Source organism: Plutella xylostella, chromosome 14 (assembly GCF_932276165.1).
Source record: "Plutella xylostella chromosome 14, ilPluXylo3.1, whole genome shotgun sequence".
In the NCBI taxonomy this organism is placed as follows: domain Eukaryota; kingdom Metazoa; phylum Arthropoda; class Insecta; order Lepidoptera; family Plutellidae; genus Plutella; species Plutella xylostella.
The window spans coordinates 786,019-812,005 of NC_063994.1; the positions used below are offsets into that span (position 1 = coordinate 786,019).

The following is a 25,987-nucleotide window of genomic DNA, read 5'->3' on the forward strand; positions in this document are numbered from 1 at the left end:
TGTTTTTTTACAAAAGTCTGTGTGATAAGTAATTTAGATTTTTCAAGAAGTACAATAATGTTCAATTTTGCTTTTTATCTCTAAAACACTGTTGTCTTCTAAGTTAAAGTTACGGTATTAGGGTGGTAGAGCATATAAACGAAACTAGATATATTGTTAAAGTGTTGAAAGCGCAACACTTATTGTATTTTTTATTTACTTGTTATATTTATTTGATGAAGTAATTTAGTAGTATTACTATTTCCTGCCAATGTTACGTTCCCTATTATAAGTTAGGAGGTGCTATTGTAGCACTGTTACAATCCTATTGTAACAATCGTTGTACAATTTTAAGCTACCGGTCACTGCATAGGTTTTTGAAGGTAAAGTCAGTAACTAACAGTAAAATTGGTAAAATTAAATGGTCAACGAAAATTATTGTCATAAGATAAGTTAAAGTGTTGTTTTTGGTCCATACTATCACTTATGACATTCCACTTCTTTCACAATTATATGTTGTATTTTTTATGTCACAGGCTATCACTACATGGCGCTATAAACTTCGACTATCTGTCTTATCTTTGTATTTTTTTCTTTCTTTTATAATGGTTATTTGGTTAAAATAATATCAATCATTTATAGCAATAAAAATCTTGTGCAATTCACATTTAAATGTAAGGTGGAATTTTAAATGTACTGAGGTTGAACAAGAAAAGCGAATTGTAGATGGCGCCACTCTCGACTGTACCTTTAAGCTGTCTAGTGATTGGTGGGTTCAAATATGGTATCTTAAATAACACTGATTTGATTGGCTGGGTACAGTCCAGATATCCGCTAGTTTTCTACCCTATTATTGTATGTAAAATGATGCAATTTGCAAATATTATAATTTTTAATTTATTTAATTATGCTGTGTGTGCTCTTAGAATATGATTCGGCTGTTGTCTGTAAAACTTTGATCAACATTTTGGAAGTATGTATACGTAAATTGAATTGATAATGAAGTTAAAACGTTGACACGTTTTTTTTGTATACAGCTCTTGTGTTTTGATCTCGACCCGAATGAATCATATTCTATGTGCTCAAGTATACTATAAAGTATTGTGTAAATATTATAAATAAATGTGTAGTGTGTGTGTCGGATGCGATGCGACTGAATGATCGATTGAACGGTTATTTTGTACAAATATAAAAAATGTTCGATACTTCGTACTTTTATTTGTAATTTTTAATTTTGCTATATTCTTTTCATTTGCTTTATTGTTCTGATTTCTCCATTGATATGACTGTGTGTATGCCAAGGACTTTTGGTGTATGCGAACTTTATATTTCTATAAGATATATTGAAATTAAGTAAAGGCTGTACACTATAATAATGTATTAGTGGGGCAGACCCGGAGACAGTGAGTTGACTGGGATAAAATGCTTATAGCATTACAACCCACTTATTGTACTCTTTGATAATGAAAATGAATCTATTTACAATTATTCAAAATTAAAGAGTCTTGATTGCTCTGCTATCTCTGAGGGGCTATCATAACCAAAAGAGTTTCTTGGAACTTATCTTGATGCATTCTTCTCAGATGTCTAGTTTCCATAGATTTCTGACAGTTGACATTCTATTTTCAATCATATTTTACAACAAAAATATTTCTTTCACAAAAAATATGATTTCAAAATTTAAGTGTAAATGTAAATAACCATTAAATATTAAATAACCAACCAAAATTTCCAGTGAACATTTATTTTATATTGCGTGGAAGAGTCCAGAACTTGGTTCAAAATGAGGCCGTTACTCGGTGTTCCTTTTAAATATTCCATCAAGTTTCTCAGCAGTAACATTGTGTCTGTCAGGCGACCCGACGTCTCATACTTCGGTAAGATCTTTACAAAATATTTGTACCATTAATTACTTATAGTTACATTTTCCTATCATTTTGCCTACTTACCTTGACACTTCTACTCTTAGTCCACCTTGGTATTACGTCTACCTATTAGTATTATTACTAACTACCATTTAGTCTACTTACCTATACTTTGTTCCCCGAAGATGAGAATAGCCCAGCTATTTCAAGGAAATCCATATGCATGCGTTGCTGTTCGGGAGCCTGATATAACAATTTACATAATTTGCTTGATAAAAATTTCAGGTCATCTTCGTAATAAGTCTGACAAATGCTGTAAAGATGTCTCCCAAACTGAAGGCAAGAAGGTGGAGGTTTGGCCGCGACCCGAGGGAACCCTAAAAGGATACAAAATGAACAGAAGCTCCACACCAGAAGACCAGCCACCCAATTATGACCCTTACAGGATAAAGATGCCAAATGTGGTTGTACCACCGTTGCCCCCAAGCAATGCTAAGGTAAATGGCTACATGTTATTATCATTATGTCCTTATCTGGCGTTTGTTTCATGTAGAATTGACTTGAGGTTCACCTGATCTATTACATTATCATCATCATTGAGGACAGCCCACTTACTCATAAATTCATGCAAAAGATACAGATTTCTGCTCTACTACTACCTATGTCTTGCTTGTTAACGGCTTAAACCAGATGGAGTAAACTCCAATAAACACATTCAGCACTATAGACATCTGTATCTTCTCTTTTACTCGTAGCATACCTTGCGACACCCAACCGCGGTTTGACGTGCGTTTGACGAAATCAGAGCCTGCACAAGGTCTAATGAATCCCAGCCTTACTTTTCTCCATCAGCGGATGGCTGTCTTGCTCACGAACAAACCACCAGAAGATGACGAAGATCAGAGCAAGACTGAAACCAAGTCAGAAGAGGGTGAAGAACCGCCACCAGAGTCGCAGGGATTGTTTGGGTACCTGAAGAGTCTGTTTGGAAGAGGCAAGGGACGAGGGGATCCGCAGATGTCTCGCGCTCAGCTGCTGTGGACTTACTTCCATTAGAGATGGGTAAGGATACCAGACCCGGTAAACGGCAGCCACAGAGACTTGTAATAGAGGAATTGCCTTCCTTCTCGCCTTTTTGACAGGAGGAAGCGCCGCATTCTCTCGTCAAATCCATTCGATCGTGTTTGGCAAACCCTCAGGTCTTAATGGAAGTTCTTGCCCTAACTGAGGACTACAACAACCTTAGTATACCTAATACAATAAACAATAGATGATTGGTGCATATTACGCAATGGCTACCAGCTGATTCGTCCAGCGCACTCAAACAAAAGTCCCAAAGTAACAGCACGCCAATAAATAACTGTTTTTCGGCAGGAGATCCCAAGCGAAGAGGTGAGCAAGGATTTCGACACCCGAGAGATCAGTCCTCCGAAACAGAAACAGAAAGATATGTTTGTCAACTCCAAGTTTTGTCACCCTGACTATTGGAAGAACTCTTCGACATTGCCAAAGATTGCGAAAGCGCCGCATCAGTCAAGCAAATTAGGGTACCATGGGAAGACGAAATTTATGTACGCCTTTCACGAACCCTGGAAGCCATTGGACAGATTAGCTTTACTAGCCAAAGCTGAGAAAGCTGAAAAAGATGCGAGTTTGTCAGATTTTTCAGCAGTGGTTGAGAATAAAGTGGCTGATACTGATCTTAAGCCGTAATAGAGCAAGGCTCTGTTTTGTCAAGATATAAAAATCGTAAAATCTGTGTAAAATTTTCGGTCTTTTGTCGCACGGTATGCTTTCATTCATTAATATTTTAAATACATAATTATAACAGCTTATTTAGAAGTTTTCATTCACTTTCGCTTAAAATACAATTTGAGACAGGGGCAAAGCAACTTATAAAGCTGAAATTATTGCCTTGGCATATTCTCTTCACAGTAGGATCAGTGATCATTTGCGATTTGCGTCACAGAATATTATTATATTATGATATCACGGACTGTAGTTTCGGCCCAGCATTATGTATGTGACGCAAACCGCGGCACAAACCTCAAGGCAGCACCCACTAAATCCGCACCAGTGCTGCCATCTACCCCCCACTTCGTCCCCGCAGCCTGCTATAGAGAACTACGTGGACCAATGCAACGCAGTAAAATGATTTCAGTAAGTAACTAGGTATACAGTGCGACAAACTTATCTGTTCCGGTGACAGTTAACTAAATTGGTCCATATCTCATTATTTCCTAATAAATTATACATTGATATAGATTATATAGGTTTATTAAAACCGCAAGGGTAAATTACCATTACGAGAAAACTTAATATCTTAAAGAATGAAGAAATATTAGACATTTACGGGAGCTCTCACCGGAACAGATAAGTCTATGACACTGTACTCCTTTGTTAAAAAATAGACTGTAAGTATATCTGTCACCTGTCACTGCATTCCCCCCTCAGCCGGCCATAGAGTGCGCTCGGACGAAGGGTCCGTGCGCCGCCCCCCCGCACGACACGCCCCCCCCCTGCCCCCCGCCGCCGAGGAAACAGTTCCCGTGGCGATACTTGTTGCCGCCACTGCTGTTCGCCGCTTTTATGGGACTTGTAAGTTTTAATACTAGATGTTCCCGCGAGCTTCACCTTAAATAGTTATCCCGGGAATTCCGGGATGAAATGTAGTATATGTGTAATCTAGGGTGTCAGCTAACTCCTTACGAAATATCGTTAAAATCGGTTCAGCCGTTTTGACGTGAAGAAGTTACAAACATACTCACAAACTTTCGCCTTTATAATATTAGTAGGTTGTGATTCTTGACGACCGAATGGCGTAGTGGTTAGTGACCCTGACTACTGAGCCGAAGGTCCCGGGTTCGATTCCCGGCTGGGGCAGATATTTGTTTAAACACAGATATTTGTTCTCGGGTCTTGGGTGTTGATATTTATATTTAGTATCTATCTATCTATGTATTTGTGTAGATATATCAGCTGTCCGACACCCATAACACAGGTTCTACCTAGCTTGGGGTCGGATGGCCGTGTGTGAGATGTCCCCACATATTATTCTTTGTGTGTCGACTTTATATTTCAAAAAACAGTTTACGTACTAGATTTGTATTGTACCTATTGCGGAGTCCACCAACCCGCACTAGGCCAGCGTGGTGGACTAGGCCTATACCCCTTCCATCATTGGTAGGAGACCCATGCCCCAGCAGTGCGGACGTGATGGATTGTGATGATGAGGCGGCAACACTCTGCATACTTACTTATGAAGTTCTTTTTATATAATTTCAGCTGTACAAATTTATTCTCTGGAGGAATAAAGTGATAAAGGAGCAAGAGTACCAGGCGGGCCAGAGTAAGTTTTCTTACTTATTTATTTATTTTCCCCGAGTGACAAAGATATACAGGGTGTTGCAAAAAGGCTTACTTATACCCTTGTTGCAATTTTTTTGTATATTTATTTATTTATTTAATCACATGTTATATGTGCGATAACCGACCATAGAAATTCTTTTGCAGCGTTTTTGATGATGATGAGTGAATTAATGTTGAATGAAAGTAAAATTTTTGTCCCTCGACGCAAAATACGGGTATTACAATCATAAGCAAGAAAGAAATAAAAAATATGCCAGCTGAAGTAGCAGTGGGCTGGTCATATCTGCCGAAGAACCGATAACCGTTTGGGTAGAGGGGTTCTCGAGTGGAGACCATGCAGAGACAAACGCAGCGTGGGACGCCCCCCTGCCCGCTGGACCGACGTACTTATGCGGGTAGCCGGTAGCTGTATGAGGACGGCCGAGGACTGAGTGTTGTGGCGCTCCTTGGGAAAGGCCTATGTCCAGCAGTGGATTATGATAATCATAAGTAGGTACTTGTGTGTGTTTTCGATCTTCTGAATTCTTACCGTTTCTCCCGTTCAGTTTCAGGGTGCGTCAAGACTAAGATGCGTCCGCCGACGCCGGCCGAGGACCTGCCGGCGTGTGTGCAGTACCTCATCATAGGGGCAGGCACCGCCGGCTGGGCCGCCTACCAGGCTATCAGGAAACACGATCCTACTGCCAAGGTAATGGGGGCTGTTGTTGAATGTATTGGGTATGTTGGCTTGGCTGGCCATCAGGAAACACGATCCTGCTGCCAAGGTAATGGGAGCAGTTGTAGGAATTTGACTGAGAGTTTGCAAAATGACAATATTATGTAGGTAAATTTTCTTACAATACCACATTCACAAACCACATAACTTGACCAATGTGCAAAAGACACTACATTGATAGTATTTCATGAAATAAAACATCTCAAACAAACAACATTATAAGGGTTTGGACAGATAAATTATTCGTTGAAACGGTCTAGCCAGGTTCCTTTTGGTATGCGGCACGGCTGGAAATTGTCAAAACAATGTGACGCCATTGGGGCTATACCGTTCGCCGCTATTCGCCTATACAGGGTGTTGCGAAAACCCCCACACATTCACCCCTTTCGGCTTAGTATACCCTTGCAATCATCAATAACCTTCGTTCAAAAATGCAATAACCACCAATGGCCACCACTTATTCGTCTTTCATAATACAATGAGAGGCAGAATAACTTGATTTGTGTTCAGCTCAGCTATCACTAACGGTATTATTATCATTCGTCAGGTATTCTTCGTGACAAGAGAGAACACGTACCCCTACGACCTGCCCCCGCTGTCCAAGTACATGTGGTTCAACCCGGGCCCGCCCGACATTACCGCTCTCAACTACACTGTCAACGGCAAGCAAGAGTCGTGAGTATTTATAATTATCATCATCAGCCAACAGTCCACAGCCCACTCACATGTACAGTCTATGGCAAGTAAATAGAAGCTTCGGGTTTCATTGCCCCAGACTGAATATATGCATGGTGAGACACCATTAGTCAACGTCATGCTGGTAGGAGGTGATACAAATCGTTATTCTTAGCAACTTTTGTTCTAACGTGTATACGCAGCGATATAACGGTATTAGTCAACGGGACACACTGTATAGTATACATGAGGTGACCATACGTCCCGCTTTGGGCGGGACAGTCCCGCTTTCAAGCTGTCCGTCCCGCTGTCCCCAGCGAGGGCAAAAATGTCCCGCTTTGACCAAACGAGAATTTCAATTACCTACATTTTGCACTTGAGTTGCAAGTCGCAAGTGGCGACTCGCAACGCGTGGTGACGATGACGGCGCGGCATACAGAAGAGAGAGAGGGATGGATCTTTCAGGAGCGCGGCAATCGCACTATTTGGTTTCGAGTGTAGCTAGCTAATCTAGCTATTCGTACCTAGACGTGCGCGGGATGCGGCCGATACCAATAATTTTTGGACAACATTTCAAAAAACTCAAGCTGCTATAAATCGAAAACCAATTCGAGATTTAACACTAAAGGCCACAAAAATATACATAACATATGTTTTAATTACTAATGTATTATTTTTGAGAAATTCATAAAATAGTAAAAAAGTGCTGATGACGTCATGAATCAGATGCGATGTATTTTGATGATCAAAACCTATCTATAGGTTTAAAAAAAGTACTTACATTTTTCACTCTATTTTTTTATTGACGTTGACTTTTTAATTTTTATCGTGACTTGTTGTTTTTGTTTGTTGTTTGGCTAAGGGCAAGTTTCACAAAAAAAAATCCATTGAATTCTTGACAGATGTGTACTAATTCCTTGTTATAATGTAACACGGGTGTGTTTGTGTCAATGATCTAACAGAGTATGGTAAAACTAGGCCTGATTTCATAGTTTACGGTAAATAAACAAAGTTTATGTCACTTGTCAGTGTCATTTATGTTTAATTTTTTTCGTAACTAAGGCAAAGGACTAAAATAAAAAAATTGCAAAATATGTGACGTCTTTTCCGGTTACAAAATTAATTTTAAAGTAAAAAATAATATGCAAAAATAAAACTATATAAAAAAACTCTTTAATTTTTTTTTATAAATAAACTTTCCGAATAGCTAAAAAAATATAGGGTGAAAAAAAAATGTTGTCCAACCGCAAGTGTCCCGCTCTGACAAAAAAAATAAATGGTCACGTTATGTATACTATACTATACAGTATGTTATCTCAACAGAGCGACAAGATATAACACTCTGTCCTCGTCCTTTCTCATCCAGCTGCTACTGGCTACCTATCTAATCTCGTTGCTAACGGGCCGGAGGGCGTCCCACGCAACGCTCTAAAAAAAACTGAATTGCATAGCAGTATCCGCAATAGATCGATAGCATTTTCCCTCCTAACCTCTTAAAATACCCTGTATACCCTCTCCCCAGTATGTACACATGCGACTGCAAAGACTTCCTGGACCCGGCCCGCTTCGCCCGCCACAAGGGCCCGGCGGTGTCCATCGCGCTGGGCTGCGCGGCCGCCGCCGTTGATGCGGACGAGCACGTGGCCACCGTGAAGACCGGCGCGGGGGAGAGACAGGTCTACTACGAGCGCTGTCTGCTGGCGCCGGGTGAGTGTCCCGGCTGCTGCACGGGCTCGTTATATAAACCAACCCTGCATTCCTAAACCCTTGAGAGCCGAGCAAAGCGAGGCAATACATACTTAACCGGCATTTCCTAAACCTTAAAGAGCCGAGCGAAGCGAGGCCATTCACACCAACCCCGTATTTCTTAAAACTTAGTGTGCCGAGCGAAGCGAGGCAGCGCAAACCTAACCGGGATTCCCTAAAGTCTAAAGAGCCGAGCGAAGCGAGGCTATATGTACATCTCAACCCAGCATACTCTCAAGCTTTGAGAACCAAGCGAAGCGAAGCAATACAAACTTAACTGGAATTAACTAAACCCTAAAGAGCCGAGCGAAGCGAGGCCATATAAACCAACCCCACATTCCTAAACCCTCGAGAGCCGAGCGAAGCGAGGCAATACATACTTAACCGGCATTTCCTAAACCTGAAAGAGCCGAGCGAAGCGAGGTCATATTTTTTTTTTACCTCAACCCAACATTCCCTAAAGCCTAACCTTATCGGCATTTTTTAAACCCTAAAGAGCCGAGCGAAGCGAGGCCATTCACACCAACCCTGTATTTATTGAAACCTAACCGGGATTGCCTAAAGTGTAAAGAGCCGAGCGAAGCGAGGCCATACATATCAATTCTGCATACTCTGAAGCTTAGAGAACCGAGCGAAGCGAGGTAATACAAACTTAACTGGCACTTTCCAAATCACAAAGAGCCGAACAAAGCGAGGTCTTACAAACTTCCCACATTTATTAATATATTTTCTAAAACTTAAGCCAAGGGCTTAGGAAATACCGATTTGGTAAGACCAAATACTTATTGTCTCGCTTCCCTTACCTTTTTATATTTTAGGAAATGTGGGTTTAGTTTATGTGGCCGCGCTTCGCTCGGCTCTTTGGCGTTTAGAAAGTGCCGATTTGCTTTGTAATGCCTCGCTACACTCGGCTCTTTAGAGTTTATAAAATGCCGGTAAGGTTAGTATTGCCTCGCTGCGCTCGGCTCTCTAGGCTTTAAGGAATGCAGGATTGAGATGCATGGCATCGCTTTGCTCGGCTCTTTTCGGTTTAGGAAATGCCGTTTAGGTTTTTATTTGCCCGCTTCGCTCGGCTTCGGCTATCTACAGGGTGATGCGAAAGTGGTATAGAAAGTAAGGGGTGACCCAGAAGGTCATTCTGAGTGACTTTTTATTTAAATTTTCATCAGTCGAAGCCTCAATTCATTAATATTATAAAGTAAATAATTATGTAGTCAAAGTTTATGGTGCCAAGACTGCCAAGTAGGTACCTAAATTAATATTAGTTTACCAATAACCACCTTTAACTTCGCATTCACGTCAATATCCGGTTGTGTCCAAGGGGACTCAGCCACACCCACTTTTTTGTGTATTTTTGGTGTGTGGTGCTGGACACCGAATAAAGATTTTTTATCTTTATCTTATTATGTGTGATTGTCTCCTGATGGGTAGGTAGAGAATTCGGGTTATTCGAATCCCTAGTTCAGCATGCAAAGGTCACGCTTTCGCCATGTGGCACAGACAGCCTCATTGTATTATATTCAGATATTATGATAAATTATAAAGACATAAATGCTAAGATCTGCTGTACCATATTCCTCTTCATAAAACTATATCCCTCACACCAACTGCCATTGCAGGTTCCAAACCTCGCCAAATGGAAGTGTTCAAGAGCGCACCAAGAGACGTGCGCAACAAGGTCACATATCTCAGGACGATCAAAGACTTCGACGCCGCGTACAAACGAGTGAAGAGGGCCAAGCACGTGACTGTAGTCGGAGGAGGGATACTAGGCAGCGAACTGGCCTACTACCTCGGGGCTAGCCGTAAGTTCAATTTTTTTTCAATTCAAAAATATTTTATTTTTGTGAAGCTTACGACTAAGGTACATGTTTATGCCCCATGTTTGGGCCCCAAAATAGAATGTAGCTTATGTCGACTAACGCTCATATCAATTTTGAATGTTATTATATTCCTTAGATAAGTACATTGTGAAATTATTTTATGTAGGTATTAACTAAGATGTAGTTTAACACAGATAAGTATAAGTATAGTGGTATAAAGCAAAGTTGGTATATCTATGTATGTACTGTATGTATAAATATGTATATTCTTGGATCTTTCAAACTACATAACAGATTTAGATGCGTTTGTTTTAATAGATACTGTTATATGGAAGGGTTTATATTTTATCCCGGGATTCCCAAGGGATAACGTTTAAGAGCGAAGCGAAGCGTAAAGCAGAAATCAGCGCAAGTTGAATTTATGAAAGTTTTCCTGTGGGAACCTGGGTAAAGTACCTGAAAGTGGTTAGGTGAGCAAATCCGAAGACAGAATGTTGGGAGAGACCATAAATACAACAGTGGTAGTATTCAGTAGATGGTGTTGATGATTGTTTAATATTTTTTAATTTCACTTACAGACGAGCAGCAGGGCAGTTCCGTCACTTCATTCACTGATGATGATGAAGATTCGAAGACGGAATTTCTACACATATTTAAGGATAAAGGTAAGAATTATTATATACATATTGGGGTAATTTAGGCCTTGGATGGTCGGATTTTAAACCTAAAAATTCTAGGCTACGGCCTTTGTAGTAAATATTGTTTTGTTTGTCCCTAATTACTTTGTATTCTTATCCTATTAAAGTATTTAAGTGCTTATTTATAGTAATACATATTAAGTAATCATTATATTATGTGGGGATATCTCACACACACACTTACTTGTTCATGTTCTAGGCATACTGAGCGGCATAATACCCGAGTATTTGAGCGAGTGGGCGGCCGAGCGAATCAAGTGTCCCCATGTCAAGACTAAACCACTGAGTAAGATCTCTTTCACTATATTAGGTATACTGGGCAGTCAGCCACTGATGGCTGACTGACTGGCTAATTCTTTCAGCAAGGCAAACGCAGCGTGGGACGCCTTCCTGTCTGCTGGACTGACGAAATTAGGCGGGTAGCCGGTAGTGGTTGGATAAGAAGGCCGACGACAGAGTGTTGTGGCGCTCCTTGGGAGAGGCCTATGTCCAGCAGTGGATGATTTTTATCTGATAATGATAATACCTATTCAGAGAAATAAATACACTCACAAGCAATGAAATGGTTCCAGTGACATATTGAACACACACATACATCACGACCCATCACGTCCCCACTGCTGGGGCACGGGTCTACTTCCAATGAAGGAAGGGTTTAGACCTAGTCCACCACGCTGGCCTAGTGCGGGTTGGTGGACCCCCACACAAGCAAGCTTGTGCTGAGAGAGTTGTTGGGTAAGTAGACCCGACTGCCAAGATGTTTTCAAGCTGCCCGAAGGCCTCTGACTAGGCTTAACGACGCTTCCGTGCTTCGGACGGCACGTTAAGCCTTGGGTCCCGGTTGCCGCTTCGGCAGCAGTCGTTAGCCTAGACATAATGAACGTCAGCGTGAAACTTCTGCATTGCCCGTGAGTGTAGTTTGTTTGAGTGTCTTATTATTGTTACTTGTGATGTTACAGCGCAAGTGTACGACGCCTACCCGACGGAGGACGGCCGCGTAGAGCTAGCCTTGTCCGACGGAACCACTGTCATTACTGACCACGTGAGTAGCTGAAGTTACTGTTTACTCACCACCACTCGAACGGAGTAAAAAGTCCCACACACAGTCTAAAAGAAAAGCTCCAGAAAAAGATAACCACATACGATTCGATTTTTTTTTTTTGTTTTTTGCTTATATCTCGAAAACGGAGCATCAGAGAGAAATATTTTTCAGTAATAAAATGGAGTTCTTAAAATTATCTAAAACTTTTATATCGTATGTTTTTTTTCTAATTCCTAACCGTTTCCTAGCTAAACCCTCGGAAAAAGTTGTAAAGAAGAATGGCGAAACCTGACCCGCTTTGCATAAGTTAGCAGCCACTAACCAAACCTATTTTAAGTTATTGATAAAAATGTATATTATCAGGGAAAAATATGTAAAAAAATCTAAACCATGGGGTTCTTGAGATATTAGGGTTCAAAAGTAAATTAATTAAATTTTTTTTTTTTCGTTAAATAAGATTTTGATGAATGGTACACGCACAAATAAGTTTTATAATCTAAATCATGGGATTCCCAATACAAAGCGCATCACAAAATGTATTACATGATTTTATTTATGCAAATAATATCATAATTATTTTTGCACATTTCACACTCAGAAACCTATTTTTATAAAGAGACCAATTTCAAAAATTATTTCATTCTATTCAAGTTCCCGTTATCCCGAAGTAACATAAAATACTTTTTTATCCAGGAATTCCCACGGGAACACTTTTAAAATCAATTTTTAGCTCGAGGGTAACATCTAGTACAGTAAAAAGACTTGATCTTTCAGCACCTACATCTTCGTTCTCCCATGTCTCATAATAATAAAATTAATACCAGTATATGCTGTAGTCACGGACTACACATCAGTGTATGTTTCATCAATGGCCGCTCTGGGTCATGGCGCCATAGAGAAATGGCCATTCTCCTTTACAAGAAAAATCAGTTCATGTCAAAACGTTCACAAACATTGCATCATATTGTGTAAACCTATTCATAAATGAAAAAAATGAATAGGAAAGAAGTTGTAAATTTTTTAATTCCCTTTTAGAATGTATATATGTCGCAGGCATCTGGTTTAATCTCCTGTTTGATTGAACCGCTAGCCCGTTCATTGGATGACGCTATTCAGTTGTATGACTAAAGAACAACTCGTCAAGTGGTTGACTGTAACGTCCAACGTCTTGACTGAACGTTATTCAGCGAAGTCGTTAAATGGGATATAGTATAGCAACTTTGTAATGTCTGGTTAGGATGAACATGACTAGACAAGAGTCAACAAAAATATTATGTTACAAAGCTCTGATCTCACAAATTAACTAAACAATAACAATAAACGTACCTTGATATTGTTATTCATAATTATCCAGTTTCAGCACATTTTTTTCTTTGAAACTATTTCAAACTATCCGCCGGCGGTGTAATAATAGGTAAATCCATGTTGTCACACTATTTTAACATAAATAACGCACTTTAAAGCTAATTTATTTGCAAAAAATAATAATACAAGTGCTTTTTGTGTCAGCTGTTCGCTGTTAGACGCCATATTTGTTTTATTCACCACCTGACTGATTTTAAGTCAGCTAACTAGTTGGACGTTTTGTGACGCTTGTACAATCAACGTTCGGCCTAGTCATACAACTGAATAGCGCCATCCAATGAACGGGCTAGCGGTTCAATCAAACAGGAGATTTAACCAGATGCCTGCGACATATACATATGCTGGTTAACGTGCAACCCTCCTAAAGTTACAGCTGGAGCGACTGGACTAATGTCCATTCGTTATAAATAAATATGTAGGGATATCTCACATACGGCCATCCGACCCCAAGCTAGGACCAGTAGCACGGGACGCATTTAAGAAGTGACATAATTTGTGCATCGCGCTCACTCACATCGCGCAGCCTCAAGAGCGACCGCGGCGGATAACTTTTGTCACGTCTTAAATGCGCCCCGTACTAGCCCTACAGGCAGAGCCTGTGATATGGGTGTCGAACAACTGATATATCTACCTACACAGATACATATTACACTCACGAGCAAAGAAACAGTTCCACATTCAAAATGCAGACACCAAATGGCCGCAATGTTTTTAAACATTTAATATGAAATTTTAACAAAATATTTACGTTTTTACTTGGTAATATTTTGATGCGTCTTGAAAGTTTTAATTAAGTTACTTTTTTCTGTTTAGGAGTAATTGGTGATTTTCTGAATGGAACTGTTTCATTACCCGTGAGTGTAAATAGATAAATCAGTTTTTCTGTACCTCCTGTAGGTTGGCTGGTAGAAAATGCTTTTAGCATTAAGTCCACCTTTTGTACACTTATATTTCATATTTGTGTTATAAAGTATCAAATAAATAAATTATATATAAACGACAGCCAGACACAAGGCCAACACAAGTGTTCATTCGTTCATTGCAGATATTCGCGTCCGTGGGCCACGTGCCCCGGACGGAGGTGGCGGCGGCGTCAGGGCTGGAGGTCGGCCCGGACGGCGGCATCCTGGTCAACGCAGAGATGATGGCCCGGACGCACCTGTTCGTTGTAAGCCGCTGACAATATACTTAGGCTCGGGTCTCCTATTTTCGCCGTAGGTCGTGCCCAGCGTCACGCCGTAGGCCGCGTCACGATGCTCACTATAGAAATGTACTGATGCGGTCTCCCTCACACGCCGACGTTGGCGCATAGAAGTAGTGAGGATCGTGACGCGGCCTACGGAGTGACGCTGGACGCGAGCTACGGCGCGTAATAGGAGACTCGGGCCTTACAGATAAATTATGCCCTTAGGCCAATGATTTCAAAAGGAAGGATACGCCCGTCAGAACGTTTTGTCAAAATAAAATGACACCAGCGCGCTGGCCCTAATTAATACAAAAAAAAAACACGCACTCACGCCTTGTACTAAGGGGCCGTCCATTAATCACGTGAGGTCGTTTTTCTCATTTTTTGACCCCCCCCCTCCCCCCTGGTGATATTTGGTGAGGTTTGGGACCAACCCCCCCTCCCCCCCCTGGATCACGTGTATTTTTTTGGAAGTCTATGTAAATGCAATTTTTGACTAGAAAAAATATAGGTCATACTACAAATCGTTAAAATTTTTGCGCCCTCCAAAATATTGGTTCAGAAATACCTAATTTTTGACAAAAAATTAATACACGTGATGTCTAACTAGAACCCCCCCTCCCCCCTCGTGATGTTTCGTGAGGTTTTCAGTACCCCCTCCCCCCCCCCCCCCTTTGAGCCTCACGTGATTAATGGACGGCCCCTAATGTACTCCCTTGCGGGGTAGGCAGAGGTGCATTGCTGTACCCAATTTTCGCCAGAGTGTTATGTTAGTCCCAATGTAATAGGGGGCGGGCCTATTGCCATTTTACGGGCACATCCAAGACCCGAGAACAAATATCTGTGTTTAAACAAATATCTGCCCCAGCCGGGAATCGAACCCGGGACCATCGGCTCAGTAGTCAGGGTCACTGACCACTACGCCATTCGGTCGTCTAATTCATACAAATTATGACAGATTTATGAGATTTTAAGGCCAACGCGTAGGTGTCATTTTCTAGAACAGTTAGGCCTGTCCTTACGCTAGTAATATATATATAAGTCAATGCCTTAGGCTGTTTTCAACAGCATGCGGATTTCTCGGATGGCACGCCATTTTCCCGCATCTCACATGCATATTCCACACGCTACAATGAATACTTGTATTGAACGCGATCGGGGCAATCCCGCGTTCGTCATCAAATCCGCATGCTGTTAAAACAGACTTAGTTTGAGGCCAGACGAGCGAAATTTTGTGAGTTGTGAGTCGCGTATTCTGATGCGCGGGGCGAGGGGGGCGGGGATGTTACTCGCTCCCCTCGTCCCCGCGCACATATTTCTGCCGGAATACGCAACTCACAAGTCTCACAACTCACAAAATGACGCTCGTCTGGCCCCCTTTTTGCCCGTCGTACGGTTCTTATTGTCCGGTCAACCGGACCACGGGAAAAAAATATTTTCTGTAGTACAGTTGGCCGGCCTTATCCTTAATTTATTTATTCTAGAAAACTAACAGCTAACACATTTATTATATATAGTAAAAAGTAAAAAACAAAAAACAAATTAAAAGTTTTCACTAATAGCTTAAAAGCCCGGTTTAGTGCGACGCGGATGACCTACTTCTTCTTCTTCTGGTGCCATCTACTATCGTAGGTCGGCTATCATTATGGCCACTTGGGCCCGGGAAGTCGCAGCTCGGAATAGCTCTATGGTGGACATATTGAACCATTCGGCGAGGTTCTGTAGCCAGTGGGTTCTTCTACGGCCAGGTCTTCTTTTTCCCTGTATTTTCCCTTGCAATATGAGTTGCAGGAGGGCATATTTGTCTTTGCGCATTATATGGCCTAAGTATTGCAGCTTCCTTTTCTTAATTGTGTTTAAAAGTTCTAGCCTTTTGTGCATCCTTTGCAGTACCGTTTCATTTTTTACTCTATCCGTCCATGATATTTTCAGCATTCTTCTGTATATCCACATTTCGAAGGCTTCTAACCGTTTACATAAGGTCTTGGTCAGTGTCCAAGCTTCTACTCCGTACAGAAGTATGGAAAAAATGTAGCACCGTACCAAGCGGCACCTAGTGGAGAGTTTGAGATTTCGGTTGCAAAAGGTGTCTCATTTTCACAAACGCACGACCTACACGGATGTCCATTTGCCCATGGTCAAATATATGAAACCTAACAGCTAGTTCGGAGCGACACAAAAACGCATCTGCGTGGCCTCGTATGTCTAGGCTAGAGCGCATTTAGGGTCACCATGATGAAAGGTTTAGTGCCAATTTCTCCATAGTAAATTAGGGCATCACCAGGGATTATTGCTTTAATTTTGACCCATCTGTCAAGAATTTGATACGACGTATAATTGATCAACCTTTCCCTGGTTACGATTTAACCGACTATGGCGAAATTAGAGCTTAGCGAGTGAATAAAGCGTAATTCACTGAATGCAAAGGGCTCCCTGTAAACCCCTTAACTGAAATAACTCATATTTAACAGGCCGGTGACGCAGCCAGCTACTACAACCAGAAGAAAGATATGAGGATGAGGTGCGAACACTACGACAACGCCTTGCAATCCGGTACTATTTTATCTATTTATATTTATACAGGATGTTCGCGAATTTTGGCATACTGATTTCATTTTCGGGCTCAGATATAACATGCTGCACACATAGTTTTTGGATTAGCATACCCTGTTTGCAACACCCTGTATACAAAAAATGCAACTGTGCACCGAACTGACAAAAACCAGAGGTCATATTCACTAGCTTTGGCGTACCCGACGCGACCCCTGGTTCTTGCTGGACAGGTGCACGAGTAGTATGTATGTATAATCATTGTTATTTGGTTGTTATTAGTTAGTACACCTCCTTCTAATTTGTTACTTTGTTTCCCCAATATTGTATAAGGTTGCCTGTACGAGATCCTATTGTACGTTGGTTCTAGTCTACAGGGTGTTCCAAAAAGGGTATGCTAAGCCGAAAGGGGGTGACTCAGGGGGTCATCATCATGAACAACTTTTGTTCTACGAGTTTTGAAAATTCACGAAAAAAAGATTTCCTTTTCCATAGAAACTTCGTTGGTCACGTGACTTTTTACTATGGAGAACTAATATATTTTTTGCAAATGTCCAAATCTCGTAGAACAAAAGTTGTTCAGAATGACCCCCTGAGTCACCCCCTTTCGGCTTAGTATACCCTTTTTGTAACATCCTGTATAAGTATGTTTTCTATTCTATTCTATGCTAATGTGGTCTCTATAGGTAAGCAATAGGGCCGCCTTTTTGTACTGTTTTTATTTATAAGTTTTATTTTAGATTTTTTTCTGTCTTGTTGCAAATAAAGAGGGTTGTATTGTATTCTATTGTGGTCCCCAGGAGCCGTGGCGGGCGCGAACATGACGGGCTACTGGACCGTCAACAACGCCGAGAGCCACTGGTGGTTCAAGCTCGGAGACCACCTCAAAATGGAGGTAAACATTAAAGAAAGTTTAAGAAAATCTGTATAAACTACCATTCAAAACATTATTTTTTAAAGTGTACATACACATACCTAAGTATATGTATAATAATATATATTATGTATTTATTTATTGATTTTCTTGCTTTATTTAGTGTATGTAGTGTTTAAATAGTGTATTATACACTTGCACCTCAGCTAACTCTAACCCTATTTTATCTTTATAACTCTCTTCCATCCAAAGGTTGTCTGGTAGAGATTGCTATAAGCAACAAGGCCGCCTTTTTGTACTGTATTTATTTTGTATGTTCTATTTTGGTGCAAATAAAGAGTTTTAAATTAAAACATAATGTATCTGCCACTACCATGTACCGGCTTACTTACGCTCATCCTGGTTATTCGTGGTCTGCAATCAATCGAGCTGCAGTGGACTACTGCATTAATAATAATAATAATATGTGGGGACATCTCACACACGGCCATCCGACCCCAAGAGAGTCAACCTCAAAAGCTTTTATTAATCGTACGATTTTTTTTTCAGATTAACGTATTTTTTTATATACTTACTAATGACTCTCCGTTCTTCTTCTTTCGTGTCAGTGAACATGCGAATTTTTTAATTTGTCCTTACCAAAAAGAAGCAACTTTGATAGCATTCTGGTTGGCCTGGAGTAAGTCTTCCCGTGTGCAGGTGGAAGGGCACAGGGGACAGGAGAGTAAATGCTCCATAGTCTGGGGGGCGGTACCGTGACGACCGAATGCCGTCGTAGTGGTTAGTGACCCTCACTACTGAGCCGAAGGTCCCGGGTTCGATTCCCGGCTGGGGCAGATATTTGATTAAATACAGATGTTCTCGGGCCTTGGATGTGCCCGTAAAATGGCAATAGGCCCGCCCCCTATTACATTGGGACTAACATAAACACTGGCGAAAAGTGGGTGCAGCAACGCACCTCTGCCTACCCCGCAAGGGAGTACATTAGTACAATGTGTGAGTGTTTATATTTTATATAATATTTTCAGGTGATAGGCGATGTGGGCGCGTGCATGCCGACGATCGGCATCTGGAAACAGTGCGAGAGCGAAGAGAGAGACAGCGATACTGACGACAAACCAACAGACAAGGCGCAGACGCACAGAGCTTGTTACCAAGAGTTAGTGTGCATCGTTTATATCATTTAGATCATTAACACTCCTGTTAAATTAATTATACGTCATTTAAATTTTAAATTCTTGACTGATGTGTCAAAAGCCAACAACTAATCCCTTGTTATGATCTAACAGAGCATGGTGAAACTAGGCCTATAATGTATCAGTTATCCTGTTAGGGTCCCGGGTTATGAAGGATGTTGCAATAGTTGTGTAGTAAGCCAAAATACGGTAACTTAGGGCGTCAAACTGAACAACTTATGAAAATTCACGTTTTTTTTGTTCACTGTAGCAATTTTGATGACTTGTATGTACGTGACTTTTTACTGTACTTACCACTTTTGCAACGTTTTATATCTGTAGTGGCTGGATGAGGAAGGCTGAAGACAGTGTTGTGGCGCTCCTTGGGAGAGGCCTATGTCCAGCAGTGGCTAATGATGACGTTTGATGATTACTTGATAAGGTATACAGGGTGTCCCGTAAATAACGGACCAACGGAAAGGGGCTTATACTGAAAAACTTTTATTGTAGGTGTAACTCGAATTTCTAAAAGTGTTACATCAAATAAGATTCAGATTGAACCCTTGAGTATATGCCCTATATTTATTTTATTCATGTATTATGATTTTTGGATCTATATCCCCAAACGTTTTGTTTTAAAAATTAAAATCTTCCACGATCCAGTATTTTTCAATTATGCTCTTAATTTCAGTCCGAATTACGAAGCGAGATATGAAAAAGGCATAATATTCTACCTTGAAGAGGAGACTATAGTGGGTGTAGCGCTGTGGAACATCCCGCCCATAGACAACCGTCGCGACGTCGTCACTGAGGTCAGTGATCCGATCACCCACCAGTGTTGTCGGCTTATTATCATCATCATCATCAGCAGCCAATAATCATCCACTGCCAGACATAGACCTCTAATGGGTCAATGGTGAATCCCTGTTTGGTAAGGTAGTACAAGATGTAAGCGTTTGTTGAAAGCTGCGTACAGACAGGCCCAACGAAGGCCAACGAACGGGTTTCGTTAGCCTTCGTTGCTGCAGTCTGCCCTGTATTATGTATGATAAATATCCATCGTTGGGATAACCGTTGGCGTTCGTTGGCCCGGTGTGTACGCAGCTTTATTAGACTTTTTAGTTAATACTATCGTGTTGGTTACCAAACCTCGACCAGTTTAGTTTGTCGCCGTGATAAAAGGATTAGCAAATCAGATTAAAGTCATCGCTGACAGCCCATGCAGCTACGGACGTGTGTTAGGTATAGTGCGACGAACTTATCTGTTCCGGTGAGAGCGAACTAAATTGATCCATATCTCATTATTTACTAATGAATTATATATATTGATATAGATTAAATGGGTTTATTGAAACCACAAGAGCGAATTACCACTACTGGCAAACTTAAAATCTTATAGAATTAAGAAATATTACACATTTACGTGAGCTGTCACCGGAACAGATAAGTTTGTGGCACTGTACATTTGAATCTTACACACCCTAATATCTACCTTACTACTCATCCCAGTACCTACTTACATTTATTTTCTACTTACCCCAGTACTTACCTTACTGGTTCTACCTTTTTTGGCATAAGATTTATTTGCCTAATCTCGTATTGCATAGTAACGTTTGGTCAAAGTCTCGTTACGCCGAAAATCGTATGGCATAAATCTCGTTTAGTAAAAAGTTATTTCGCATAACATTGTTTAGCCTAATAATGGTATGGCCAAATCTTGAATAGCCTAATAATGCTATGGCATAGGTTTATTAGGTTTATACAAAGTAATAATATTCGTTTGGCTTTAACTTTGACGGAGCGTCTCCCTACATAGCGCAAACTGGTGCCTTGTATTGTTTCCGCTGTTTGGAAAACGCTCCGCTCCGCTTCGCTGCGCTCCGCTTTGGTTTTGATGAACATGTGCACCTAACACGCTCCTCCTCGCTTTGCTCGTCATCGCACCTATTTTTAGGTTTCGATCTCATGGGGTTTGTAATAATTATATTGGTCGTTAACTTTCGATTTTTTGATCATACAATATCGTGATTTTCGGGATGTAGGAGAAACAAGATTATACATAGGTATAGACGAACATAAATTTGAGCAAACGAAACTTAGGTGTTTAAAGATTGTGCCTAAAGAGTTTTAGACGAAACGAGCCTTATGCCACATAAGTCTTGGCAAAGTGATGGTTCGGCCAAAAAAGTTTAGACCATACGAGTTATGCGAAATGAGTTTAGGTCAATAAAGATTATGCGAGATGAGCGGAACCCTACCTTACTACTAACCCCAATACTTACCTTACTACTCACCCCAACCCAATGGGAGGTTTTCAACCATAGACAAACAACCATACATTATAGATGACTTTATACTCAACAGCACTGCATATTTTTTTTGCCGGCATCAATTGCAGTTCAGGTGCAGTTTGAATGCAGTTAACACGACTGCAATAGAACCACAAACCAAACGCGAAGTTCGATTGCAGTTCAATGGGAGATTTTCAACCATAGACAAACAACCATAGATTATAGATGACTTCATACTCAACAGCACTGCATTTTTTTAGCCGGCATCTAAAAAAAATGCAGTTCTGTTGAGTATGAAGTCATCTATAATCTATGGTTGTTTGTCTATTCACCTGAACTGCAATTTGCAGTTGGATTGCAGTTGAAATGCAGTCCGTCTGTCTAGACTCTAGACCCTTCGTCCAATAGATTACTTCTTAGTCCAATAGTCGGTTCGTAGATCTACGCAGCTCCATCATAAATACGGGGGAGGCCGAATTGTTACGTTGCGTCGCGCCTATTGACTACGCAGCGAACCAATGGGACCTCACCCTAACACACCTTCAAGAACATTTAGGGCCTTACCACAAAAGCTTAGACAGAAACTTAACAGATGTTTAGCAATAATCTAATTTCGTTTTAAACGCTTGGTAAAACAATGTTAAGTTTTTTTATGGTAATACAGATAATTTTATTATTTCTCTCTCTCAACTCACGGTTATGTTCCCACAGATCCTGCAGTCCAGACCCTCGTACAAGGACATAAGCGACATAGCGGACACCCTCGGCTTCCCGGCGGCCGAATGTTCGGTCTACGAGCGCCGCGGCGGCGCGGAGCGGGGCGGCGGCGGCGGCGACCAGGCCACCGCCGACCAACAGATCTGTATCACGAAGTAAGAACTAGCACCTCATGCCATGTTGCCCCTTGTTGCTACGTCACTGTGCTAGCGACTGTTTTGGAGGCCCATTTAATGTGTGTGCGAGTCACCCCCTGGGTTTTTATCCGTGTGTGAAACATATAGGTCAGGCAGGGGCCATAGTCGTTCCATAGTCCCAGTTACCCAGTCCATTTAGCTCCCCCTTCCATAACCCTGTATTATATAGGTTTCTCCATATCCTAAATAGTCCTGCACTGACCGGGGGTTTTCCTTGTGTAAGACGACCGTATGGTGTAATGGTTAGTGACCCAGAGTGCTATGCGGAAGGTCCCGGGTTCGAGCTCCGGCCCTGCCCGTGTTACAGTCTGGCATCGTATAATGAATAATTAAAATTAACGATTAGATTAACGCCCTTAGCTCCAATTTCGCCATACTCGGTTAGATCATAACCAGGGATTCGTCAATTATACGTCATCTCCATATTAAATTCTTGACAGATGTGTCAAAAGTCAATAACATTGGGCCTTAACCCCAGTTTCATCATACTCGGTTAGATCTATTCTATTCTATTCTCTGTGGGGGTATAAGTACCTGCACCTGGCTCTCTCGAGTTAAACCTTTGTACATATCCCCAACTTCCCCAAGGTCTAAACTGCCTACCTAAGCTTGGACCATTTCCCACCACGCTGGCCCACTGCGGGTTGGTGGGCTCACATATATCTAGATGTGCTAAATCTAGATATGTAGATTTCCTCACGATGTTTTTCTTCACCGTAAGAGCGATGGTATACATTGTACTTAAGTTAAAAGAACTCATTGGTACATGACAGCGCCAGGATTCGTACCCGCATCTATTCTTTTGAGTGAGAAGCGGGCGCTTACCGGTTTTCGGGCTTCGGTTAGATCATAACCAGGGATTTGATGTTGACTTTTTTGACACATCTGTCATGAATTTATAATACCTAAGATGTCTTATAATTGATGAACTAATCCCTTGTTATTCTAACCGAATATGACGAAACTGGGCCATATTATTTGGATCGAGCGATTCGAGCGGTGGTAGCTCAGTCGGGTAAGCGCCCGCTTCTCACTCAAAAGATGCGGGTAGGTAGGTATTTGGACGAGTACCTACCATGACGTAAATTTAACAGAACATAATAAAACACTTGGTATGCTTACCCGACTGCTACCACCGCTCCACTGCTGCTGTGATCACTACCAACTCGTATGATATTATACTATTGCAGATTCCTCTATAATTTGTGTTCTCTTTTACAGTAAGAAAGTTTGGTGAGGTGCGTTTGTGTACCGCGGCGAAGCACAGCACAAGTATGAAGTATGCAGGGGGCAAGACATTGATCGGCCAACAAAATGTTATGTTTAAAATGTGAAATCAGTTTTTCGAAAAAAACCTCTTTTCTGTAAAGCTGAGTAAAAAAACAATTAAAAATGAAAACTGGTATTTTTTAAATAAAAAATATAAAACCTAAGTTTTTTTTAAACCACTATAATTGGCCATGCTAACTTTCTGAACAAGAATTGAATGCTTAAAACCGTTTCGAGGAATATGCTTTCTGTACAATTTCTAGTTATCAGATTTTAAATTAAGTCTCTATTTTTTAAATTATTCAATATAAACGAATAACCTTCATTTGCCCTTTCTATTTTTGTACATTAGGATTTATGCACAAAATGCATTTGCCAATTAACAAAGTACTCTGGCATTTGCCTACAAAAAAACAGTTAACGTCAAAAGCAAACGTCATACCGTGTTTTGTGACGCTTGTACAATCAACGTTCGGCCTATTCATACAACTAAGCAGCGTCATCCAATGAACGGGCTAGCGGATACTGGAGCCTATAAGTTTTGAGAATTCTTTTTTAGACAACACTTCACCCACATTCAATCTTTGCCACTTCACAAGGGCCAGATCCCACTTGTCCTTAAAAGACTTATTAACTGGAAAGTGTAGTGGCTGTAGATTGTCGCTTTGCATGATTAAACCAGATGCCTTATTAGCAGGCATCTGGTTTAATCTCCTGTTTGATTGAACCGCTAGCCCGTTCATTGGATGACGCTGCTTAGTTGTATGACTAGGCCGAACGTTGATTGCACAAGCGTCACAAAACGTCCAACTAGTTAGCTCACCCTAACCAGACATTACAAAGTTGCTATACTATATCCCATTCAACGACTCCGCTGAATGACGTTCAGTCAAGATATACATGTCGCAGGCATCTGGTTTAATCTCCTGTTTGATTGAACCTCTAGCCCGTTCATTGGATGACGCTACTCAGTTGAATGACTAAGGCCTTGGTCTCCTATTTACGCCGTAGATCGCGTCCAGCGTCACGCCGTAGGCTGCGTCACGATGCTCACTATAGAAATGTACTGATGCGGTCTCCCTCACACGCCGACGTTGACGCGTAGATGTTATGAACATCGTGACGCGGCCTACGGCGGTGACACTTGACGCGACCTACGGAGTAAATAGGAGACCCGGGCCTAAAGGACAACTCGTCAAGTCGTTGACTGTAACGTCCAACGTCTTGACTGAACGTTATTCAGCGAAGTCGTTAAATGTGATATAGTATAGCAACTTTGTAATGTCTGGTTAGGATGAACATGACCAGACAAGAGTCAACAAAAAGACTATGTTACAAAGATCTCATCTCACAAATTAACTAAACAATAACAATAAACGTACCTTGATATTGTTGTTCATAATTATCCAGTTTCAGCACATTTTTTTCATTGAAACTATCCGCCGGCGGTGTAATAATAGGTAAATCCATGTTGTCACACTATTTTTACATAAATAACGCACTTCAATGCTAATTTATTTGCAATAAATAACAATACAAGTGGCTTTTGTGTCAGCTGTTCGCTGTTAGACGCCATATTTGTTTTATTCACCACCTGACCTGACTGATTTTAAGTCCGCTAACTAGTTGGACGTTTTGTGACGCTTGTACAATCAACGTTCGGCCTAGTCATACAACTGAATAGCGTCATCCAATGAACGGGCTAGCGGTTCAATCAAACAGGAGATTAAACCAGATGCCTGCGACATACATACAGCCGGCCAATTTTTTTACAAATATTAAAAATAGTTGTAATGAATAAAATACAAAAATAACGAAATTAGTTTCTTAAAATGGTCTATATTTTCAAAATAAATTATAAAAAACACATATCATAAATTGGTAGCATGGCCAATTGTCTAAGAGCGTTTTCACATTATCTGATCCGATATCGGTGTCGGACGACGATAGCCGACAGCATGTGCTATTTTCACATATTTCCGACAAAATCGTTCCGATACGGCCATTTGCTCCATAGCTTAGTGCGGGCAGGTCATCATGGCAGACTATAAGGTAAGGTGGGGTAAGACAGTCTGCGGGGCAAGACTATCAATATGTAATAACTAGTTATACGCAGCTTTATTCTCTAGTTAGTTACGCTAGTAATGTGGTAAACACTCAAACAGATCTCGGCTCATAACACAGATGGCCTTACTGTACGTTCAAAAGGTGAACGCAACTTAATTCTAATTTTTCATTTTCGCGCGAATAACACGAAGTCGCCGGTGTGTGTATTGATTTAAAGTTTTTGTGGAAAAAAACAAGATTAAGAAACGTGACATACGTTATTATTATTGTAATATAACTAGCTTTTAAGTAATGATATTGGTGTAACGTAAAACCATTTCATTTAGAAAATATTGATAAAAACAAAAACATAACCTCAAACGTGCGAGGTGGGGAAAGAATAAT

General features: G+C 40.9%; 1 protein-coding gene across 1 annotated transcript; it reads left to right on the forward strand.

Annotated features, from left to right (window-relative positions):
- Window positions 1–1,586: 1,586 nt before the first annotated feature.
- On the forward strand, window positions 1,587–23,666 carry LOC105392107 (apoptosis-inducing factor 1, mitochondrial-like). Its single transcript, XM_048625375.1, has 18 exons — window positions 1,587–1,856; window positions 2,130–2,341; window positions 4,299–4,442; window positions 5,130–5,193; window positions 5,759–5,901; window positions 6,476–6,603; window positions 8,126–8,310; window positions 9,969–10,154; window positions 10,751–10,837; window positions 11,070–11,156; window positions 11,830–11,912; window positions 14,323–14,445; window positions 16,935–17,016; window positions 17,814–17,908; window positions 18,916–19,046; window positions 19,754–19,874; window positions 22,065–22,225; window positions 23,489–23,666. The coding sequence occupies exons 1-18, from the start codon at window positions 1,763–1,765 to the stop codon at window positions 23,502–23,504; spliced, it is 2,142 nt and encodes a 713-aa protein (XP_048481332.1). The 5' UTR covers window positions 1,587–1,762; the 3' UTR covers window positions 23,505–23,666.
- Window positions 23,667–25,987: the final 2,321 nt, after the last annotated feature.